We start from the raw sequence: 9,832 nt of genomic DNA, 5'->3' as shown, positions 1-9,832 counted from the left end.
AATACTACGAACAAACAATCACTCCCATCTATTGCTAAGAAACAAGAGGAAGAGGAAAAACTTAGCACTACACCCTCTTGTTTAACACGTTCTGGGAGACTTATAAAAAACCAAAGCGCTACGTACATTTTGCCGTATAAAAAAACTAAAACAATCAAAGCAAACAATTATCAAGGACCTACACTATCAATCTCATCTAAATTTTTTTCTTTTTCACAGTGTACATAATTAATCACATTTTCCACAATTATTCGTTTTGTTACATTAAAAAAATTGTTACAATAATAAACGAGTAAACTATTTAATTATTTATTCATTGTACACAAAATAAACAGTCCAGTTTGTGTGTGTGTGTGTGTGGGTCATTAACAGTTTTACACATTATTATCATTGTTAGCCAAACAAGACATTAAATGACAGTATTTTCACTCTTTTTGTGTTCGTTATGCTATGCTACATCATTGCTATTCTCAAACGATAACACACTGCATCTTATTAACGTATATGTCATATCCATCTCCACAACCTTTGTTGGTTATAACTGTGAATATTATTTTTGTATATACATATATATCATATTCTTACTTTTTTTGTTATTATAAACAGTGTTACCTCCGGACACTCTGGGGAGCTATGTGGAGATAGGTCTGACAAGCTTATTTTGTAAGTAGTTTTTAATATCATTGGTATTTATTTTGTCAATTTCTCACTGCATTTACATTTATCATTAAATGATTGTACCTGTTGTTTTAGTAAATGACCTTGAACACTTTCCGTTGTGATACTACATAGCGTGACATATCGTTGCTGGTTAACAAATACACTGCTTCCCACACATCCCTCGTTTTATTTTCATTCGAGATTGAGTTAACTAAGATCTAAAACAAATATTATTTACATTCATAGACTGTGAGAGCGAATACACCATACCTTACTTTGGATTACACCACTGGGGAGTTCATCGATACGTTTGGAATTACCAAGCATCTATAATTGTGGATTTATTGTACCAGATTAAAGCCGAACACGCATAATTTGGGGTGAACTTAAGTAAAGTCCCATTTTTATTGTATTTGTAACATTTAACTGATGATATATTAATATTACTATTGCTTTTTATTAACTTTGTTGATACTTTTTGCGTTTATATATCGTCTGGTCCACCACAAGCTGTTATCAAACTCCAGATAACTGTGGCATCTTCAGGGTGTGGCTATAGGTGTTATATTGTTGTGACAATGCTCTTTGTTCTCCGACCGTTGTGGATTTACCTAGCTATTTATCATTGGCAAAAAAATTATAGGCACTAGATAAATTGATTCACAGACTTTAAGTAACACTATGGAATTTGAGAAAATCCATTTAAAGCCTTCGTAGTACTGACATTAGTTTGCTGTTTACGTACAAGTAGAAGTCTATGAAAATCATAGTTTTGGCATTATTCACCGACATTAATCAGATCTCTGATCACAATTTGATCGATCGTCGCAGGAATTTATTATCAATCTCTATAATAGATAAGTTTTTATTAAATAACCACCTTACTGAAGTGCAATTTTGAAAGCAAAAGTGCATCATTTTAATTGGGAAGAATACGTGGTTGATTATTGCAATTCTTACAATGACGTTATACACGTTTGCTGTATGTTTTCAGAAAAGGTCATCAGAGTCAGCAATCATCTACATAGTTTTTCTTTCTCAGATATTATTATGTGCTCCATCAAAAATGACGATGCTAATAATAGTCAGGATCGTAAAAGGCTGTATACTAGAAACTCATATAATATTCGACAATAATTCGACGCAGAATTGCCTAAGCCTACATTTACTAAATATCAACTAAACATCCATTTTCATCAACATTCTTTAAGGTAGTACATCATATGTTAAACGTTTTTAGAGCCCGCTTCGGTAAAAATCTGATAGTGTTCTATCTCTGACTTGATAGATACTGAGTTACAATCGTCCGAGTTAAGACTGATATGAATGAGTACATAAATATCGTCCTACTATTCACTCAGATAGTGAACGACAACTCCATGAAACTGCTACTTACTGCGATAAAGGCTATAAAACAGGCACCAACATTGCGAAAATTGACGTGTGAAGGTAATAATGATGTTTATGGCCAAGAAACAATTACACCCAAAGTACTCGATATTACGTAACATGTGCGTGAGAACTCACAGCTTAGCTTAGTTTTCATGCTATTGTCGTTGTAACGTTGAATTCTTATGACGTCCTATTTTATACGCCGTGCATTACAGGTTTAATTCAAAAGTCGTCTAGTTATGCACCAACATTTTGTTTACCAGCAAAACTTCCGTTGTAACACGCCAAGAAACTAATTTAACGTAATAAATGACACAACATTTGTATCAATTTGATGTTGCCTGTAGATAAACATGCCTCATACTTCATGGTCGTCGAGTGTAGATTGTTATTATTGGCTACTAACCACACGATCTTTGAAGCTGAACACATGATACTTGGCAAGATTCACATTCAACATTTAAAACTTTGAGGTCAGGGATAGTGAATGTGGGAACACAGGAGTCGAGATAGTATAGCTCTGTCATGCAGGTGTGGTCACTGTATGTTACTTCCTTATACTCAAGATCAATATATTATTCTATCTCCAGCTCAAATGTGTTCCTCAGAGGTCGATAAAATCATGTTACTGGCTTTTGTGACAGGACAAGTCAGTATAGATAGCGACGTGACTTCCACGTAAGATCCTATGGATTACGTAGGCACATCACGGCAAGCCTGAAATTTTAAATCGGGTCTATTATTTTGATGGCAAAGATAGGTGCATCTATACAGAAAAGATCATGATCCGACTAGTCAATGCTGAACTAAATTCGGGTGTGACTCTGCTACTTCCTCAGTATGTTGCACAACAGCAGATATCTATGTGTCGATCAAGACTTGCACAAACGAGCAGGCTGATAGTTTAGACATGAAGGTGAAATAATACTAGTTCTTTGCCACATGATCCCTGAAGTTTGATATATAAAGGCTTAGAGAACCTATACTCGGTGTGTGATGATAAAATATAAATAATAAAGGTCAGTATAAACGAGTACATCCGTACATTGTAGTCATCGATACCTTTTCCTTAATGTTAAACACATTCTGTTTATAACACTGTGTAAGTTTTTCAAAGGTAGCAAAGTACACTTTACTACCTTGACAGAGTAAGAAAGAATGAATAGTGATATGACTTTGACGCCAGATAATTTAGATTAAACAGTCACGTTATAGCGAACTGGTAAGAGAATGACTACTAACATGAAAGAATAAATATTCACCTTCTCCTAGTTCACAGACGTAGATAAATTTTTCAGGTTCTGACCGACAGTGTCTACATACCATTTGAATGTGCACATCCGCATAATTAATCAGTTTGGGAAGGACAGGAGGCTCGATGGCCTATGTTAGTCCTGGCAATGGTGGTCTCTCAGTTGATCCAACTTTCTTTTGAAAGAGTCGACGGATGGAGCCTCAACCACGTGCTGAGGTAGTGAATTCCACTCGTTGATGATTCGATGGGAAAGTCGATAGTCAGCTGACAAGTAATTTGTTCTCGGCTTGTGAAGTTTTTTGGAGTGTCCTCGTAAATTCTCTGTTTTGGAAGACAAGAAAAATGAGGGCATGTTAGGTGCAAATTTATCACTAAGCAATTTGTAGACTGTAATCAAGTCGCCTCTAGTTCTGCGATATGACAACGGGAAAAGGTTCAGCTTGGCCAGTCGAGATTCATACGGAAGCTTCGCTATTCCGGGAATCAGCTTAGTCGCCGTTCTCTGAACCTTTTCCAGAAGCTCACTGTCTTTTTTAAGCAGGGGCTAGCCGCTTGTATGCAGTACTCAAGTTTAGGACGTACGAACACTTATACAAGGTCAAAAACGTCTTAGCGTCGACATGACTAAAAGCCCTACGTATTGACCATAACGTTCTAAAACTTTTGGCGGCTATTGCACGGCAGTGTGCAGTAGTCTTTAAGTCTTGACTAACGATAACTCCTAAGTCATTATATGTCTGGACGACAGGTAGCTCAGTGTTATTCATCGTGTATGCATCTGTACCTTGATGACCGATATGCATCACAACACACTTGGAAGTATTTATCGGCAACTGCCAGGCTTGAGACCATTCAGATAATCTCTTCAGGTCATTTTGAAGTTCTAAGCTATCACTCTTACATCGTATCGTTTTCCATATCTTGACATCGTCAGCATATAGCAAGACCGATGATGATAGGAGACAAGGAAGGTCATTTACATACAAAAGGAATAGCACTGGCCCCAAAAACTGTACCCTGGGGCACTCCACTAAGCACAGTTTCCCAGCTAGATAACTTTGAGTTCACCCTTACTCTTTGTTGACGCCCAACTAAGAAGTCTTTTATCCACATCAATAAATTGCCTCCAATCCCGACTTTTCTTAACTTATATAACAGCCGGTTGTGCGGAACTTTATCAAAAGCTTTACTGAAATCAATGAAGGCGATGTCTACAGGTAGCTTTTGGTCCTTAAGAGCGCACCAGCTTTCACGAGCCACTAATAAGTTAGTGAGACAAGAATAACCTATTCTGAAACCGTGCTGCTTCTCAGAGAGGATCCGGTTTTTCTCGAGATACTTAAACAGCTCCTTCTGAATAATCATTTCTAAGATTTTAATAACCACACTAGTTAGGCTAACGGAGCGGTAGTTCTCAGGTTTGTATTTCGTGCCTGTTTTGAAGACAGGACTTACTATGGCGTTTTTCCAATCTTTCGGTAAGCGACCCTGCGTAACGGATAGGTTAAAGCATGTACTTAAAGGGCTTGCAACGAAGTTAGATAATTCTTTCAGTAGCCTAGGATGTAATTCATCGGGCCTCGTGGATTTACCTATGTCAAGCTTATTTAGCAGACCAAAGACATCGAGTTCTTTAATGGTCACGCTATCCAGTGTATGTATGGGGGATCTGTATACGCTGACGGGAAGGGCGCTTCTATGGTATACACGTTGCTAAAGTAGTTCGAGAACGCTTGAGCCTTACCAAAGTCGTCCTCCACTGATGATGAAGCAGTACTGTCTCCCCATAGAGCAGGAATATTTCCTTTTCTCCTTGTCCTTTGGTTTATATAGGAATACAAGCGTTTAGGACATTCTATGGATTCCTTAACAAGTTTTTCTTCGTACAATTTTCTAGACTTACGGAGGGTCGAGGCACAAGTGTTCCGAGCCTTTCGATACTGAGATTTTGACTCATCAGTCCCCAGTAACCTAAATCTATCCCACATTTTCCTTTTCTTACGGAGAAGGATACGAACCTCCCTACTGAACCATGGTGGCGACTTTTTCGGCCCCTTTGGTATAGTCCAAGGGATGTGAGGTGTGGTAACTTTTAAGTATGAATTTCGAAATGCATCCCAGGCCGTTTCAATGGAGGACTCTGGGTTTATTGTCCAATCTATTAACGATGCTGAGTGCATGATGTCTGGTATGTTTGCTTTCCAGACGTTGGGTCTGGACTGGACTGACGCGTCCTCATGACTGGCAGTTATATGGAAGTCGAAAGTTAAAACTGCGTGGTCACTTTTACCTAAGGGTGGCATATGATGGAGGTTCGCAACATCATCCTCATAGTGAGTCAGTATAAGATCTAATAAGGATGATTCAGTGTCCGGATCGTACCTTGTCGCTTCTTTCACATGTTGCACTAGAGCACATGTGATAACACCATCAACTAGTTCCTGCTCGAAAGAATTCTCCGACGATTTAGTTCGCAGATTTTCCCAGTCTACCGTAGGTGCATTAAAGTCCCCTAGGATTAGACATCGACCACTTTGGGACCAAGTATTGAGACTGCTTAACAGGATCTCATTTGCCTCACAGCTTGGATTGCGATAGACCAAACCAATCAGCAGCTCTTGTCCCTTGCATTTTAAGCGAAGACTAACTAATTCACACGTCCCACTCTCATGGGATACACTATCGATAATGGCAAATGGGATAGCATTCCTAATGAATAGAGCTACTCCCCCTCCTTTGCGTTTTTGTGTTCTGTCGGCCCTTACTAACGTAAAGCCTCGAAATCAAGTTCTATACTATCTATAGCCTGTGTCAGCCAGGTTTCTGTTACTGCGATTATATCTGGCTTTGTAGAGTCAATCTGTACACCTAGTTCCGATCGCTTATTAAGTAAGCTTCGTGCATTGGTGTAACAGATCCGAAGCCCGTTTAAGTACCTTCGTGCTTCACCCAGAGTGGCTTCGGCATCATTCTCTGTCGAAGTCTTACAACCCGAAAATTTACATTTCAGGTCCTTTTCGCCAGCGTCTAACCTATGTTGTAGTTCTTTCTCGGCTTCCCGTCTTTTAACACGGTCTGCCAACGGTAGGTCCTTTCGGATAAAGACTCCTGAACCCTTTAATTTGTGTCCATTTTGTAAAATTAGGTCACGTTCGTTCGAAGAGCTGAATACTACTTTAAGCAGTCTGGAATTATTTGGTTTCGAGTCCGTTAGACTTCCTAGTCTGTACACCTTTAGCAAGGTGACCCCGGTCATATTTTGAGGCATGAGTTGATTAAGCAGCTGCCTAACCAGTACAATGTCATGCTCAAAACGAGCTTTAGGTTCAGAGCTCTCGCTCTCCTTAATTCTATGAAAAATAGCTGATCTGTCGCTATGATCAGCTTTCGATTTTTCAACCACTCTTACGGGGGCAGGTTTCTCTTTTATATCCCTACTTTTCTTCCTTACAACCTTTACCCATTCGTCAACGGTGCTGGTAGAAGCAATAACAGTTGCGTCAAACCTAGTGTTGGGTTTTGGGGGGTTGTCGACGATCTGAGAGGTCGTGTTATGTTTACCGTTCGAAACCGATCGAGCCTTGCGATTGCGGCTTCTAGATGTTTCCTGTTGGATCCCATCTGGAGGACGGGGAACAGAAGACCCTACTTTTCTTGAGCTATTTTTTTAAGGCAGGCCTCTTTGGAGACTGCTTTTCCTTCTTTGACGGGCGTGAGTCATCTATCACCGGACTAACCTTAGTTTCCTTCACGTTGATTTGCGTGTCGACAGATCGAGTGCTGTTTGACGCGTTCCGACTATGCTTGCTAAAACACTTCTTTGCAGCATCAACCAGTGAGATGGCCTCGGTTAGCAAGCTGTTTGCATCCGAGCAGCACTGTTGACAAAGCCACACACAACCCTTCTTACTGAACCGTTTGAAAGCAGCAGGCGTTAAGTTCGTGCAAACTTCGTGGTACCAGCCTTTGCACTCGTCGCACTGCATGCCGCTTTCAACAGGATAACGACAACCCGGACGTTGACAACTGCTTTTTTACACTGTCCGGTCATTTAGGAGGGGTTCTTTTTTAAACTGTGATGATACTCAGAAACAAAAAATTTATCAGTGACCAAAAGTGAAGAGCTGTAGATTGCTGGGACCAAAAGTACTAACAGATACAGTTGAAAAAGAGGTACTCAAGAGTACCAACGACAGAACAGTAAAAACGATACTTTAGTCGTATACTTTAACTGAAATAAATTCAATTACAGTGAAAACAGTAGTCTTGATATGTAATAAACGATCAAAACAAACAAATTTACTCAGCGAGGAAAAATACCACTGTCCTTTTTTAAATAGCGCGCTTAGTGAATTCAATCTGTAACATAGCTACCAAGGCCACACACGACGATGTCCAAAATGCGTCACCAAGATACAGGAAATTTTAATTGGTCAGTATGTCTGAAGGATAGTGCGTCATCAAAAGTTTATATTTATCAAAGGGATAATTTCTAAGGTTCGACTGTATATCGTAAATTTTATGACGAATTTAGAAGAATGTTTGGACAGAGGAAGAATATTCTTAAAAGATCTTCCGAATTGTGTGATCCAATATTATGGAGGAGATTCTAAAGTATTTACTTTCCACTGTGATTGCTAACATCATGGAAGAGGTATTATAAAACTTTAGAGATTTAGGAAGAACTCTTGGGCAAAGGCGCGTTGGCAAGTTTTAAACATCCATAACATAAAAATCAACATTCCGGATAGTCCGAGATGATCCTCGTAGGAAATGAACGTATGCAGATTGATTCTTAAACAGATGAACTACGTTTCTGATTTGAGTTCTACTATAACTGTTGAGACTGTGGTTTGAAACCGCCAATACATATCCGGCGATAGCGAGTAAAGATAGCCTGTGAAATTACTTAAGCAAGTCGAGAGAATTCTTTCTAACCTGGTGAATAAGTAAAGTCTGGTATAGGTAGATATCGGCTATTTGTTAGTGAGAGTAACGTGACGCGGACATAGAAAATGGGTCCTACAAGTAATATTAGTGAATTCAGTACTATATAAGTGAAATTAATTACAGGTTGCAGTGTAACAAGATTAGCTCCTGCAAATACTAGTAACGGCAATCTCGCGTTACTTGACGGATTTAGTTACCTTGGTTTTAAATGTTTGACGTGCTCTTGAAACAGTTTTCTTGATCAATGCTACGAGTTTCAGGTTATGTTTATTTAAAAGTGAATCATCCGGACTGAAATTGTTGGCAACCGAGAGTGTACTCGGCCTAAGTTTCCGATTATGGACACCATGCTTTACTTCACTTGGGGCTTAAGGAACGGATTTGTCTCACTAATGATAATGTTCAGATCAGTAAATGTTACTGTTATGAAGAGGAAGATGGTGATGGGCTTGCAAAATACGCACAGAAATCAGTTGCACTGGTAACGGTACAATTATTATTAAAGCATAACAATAAAATCATTCACACTCATATCTCCTTAAAGTGTGATGCGGACACTTTACATTTTACAGAAGACCTACATGCGAACTAGAATCACCAGCATCATGATTGGACTTGATAGTTTTCAATGAAGTGGACATTGGGTACAAAGTTAATAAGAAATATATTTTTGAGATATCCTAGTAGGAAATTGTATTTCTAGCTTTGACATAAACTCATATTTGATCATCCTTTACAACTGATTACGACTTTCATAGCGTCGTCTCAAACTAATACTGCATAGACTTTTATAGTAATATTATTGTTTACTTTAAATCCTATTTCATAAATGTACATATCTTCAACCGAGTGCACTGAAAATTGACGTTTTCCATAAAAGGTCGATACTCAATTCATTTCTGTTACTATGGTTGGCTCCCTGACACATTATTTTTTATCTCTTTCAACTCTACATAACTTTTATTCTTAAACATCCACTAATTATAATTAGGACATAATGCCTTGTATTACACCGAAATAAATTAACTATTAGATTCATTTCGTCTTCACCAAGTATATATGACACAAACAAACTTGAGAATGTCACAGGTACTTCTAGTTTGACAACGCTTCAACCAGAAATACCTCCCAGAATTTAATCGTGCCCACCTAGTGAATCGGAAGTTAGAAGCGAGGAGGTTCGAAGATATATTTGATAGGCTATCAATATATCAAGGTGACTGACCTAAACTGGCTAACGGTTGTAGGAGAAGTTGAGCACGGCGTTCCCACTCTTGACCTTGCATAGAAGGGCATTCAGCTGGGTGAGTCCATTAAAATAAATGCAGTCAGCGTCCAATATCGAAGACTTACAGAGCTATTGACTTTGGGTATTTGTCCACCACTACAAAATGATGATGATTATTCTTCACATAAATTAAGATCTTTACTGCATCATTCTAAACAATAACTGCGCTAACTCTCATCCTACAACCAAGTTTTGCTGCACTGATGACTTGTTTTCTGGTTTATTTGTTTATCTAGCTATTTATGTTGTAATACATATCTTACCGTTCATTACCATTCTGTTTTCAC

At 38.7% G+C, this 9,832-nt stretch overlaps 1 protein-coding gene across 1 annotated transcript; it reads right to left on the bottom strand.

Annotated features, from left to right (window-relative positions):
- Nucleotides 1-3,080: 3,080 nt before the first annotated feature.
- On the bottom strand, nucleotides 3,081-7,652 carry MS3_00005966 (uncharacterized protein). Its single transcript, XM_051214050.1, has one exon. The coding sequence runs from the start codon at nucleotides 5,608-5,610 to the stop codon at nucleotides 4,948-4,950; it is 663 nt and encodes a 220-aa protein (XP_051063994.1). The 5' UTR covers nucleotides 5,611-7,652; the 3' UTR covers nucleotides 3,081-4,947.
- Nucleotides 7,653-9,832: the final 2,180 nt, after the last annotated feature.

Source organism: Schistosoma haematobium, assembly GCF_000699445.3.
Source record: "Schistosoma haematobium chromosome Unknown HiC_scaffold_365, whole genome shotgun sequence".
In the NCBI taxonomy this organism is placed as follows: Eukaryota; Metazoa; Platyhelminthes; class Trematoda; order Strigeidida; family Schistosomatidae; genus Schistosoma; species Schistosoma haematobium.
This window is presented reverse-complemented; position numbering and strand designations above follow the sequence as displayed.

Excerpts from the sequence above, each read along its gene's own strand:
- MS3_00005966 (XM_051214050.1), bottom strand. The coding sequence starts at position 5,610 with ATGCCACCCTTAGGTAAAAGTGACCACGCAGTTTTAACTTTCGACTTC.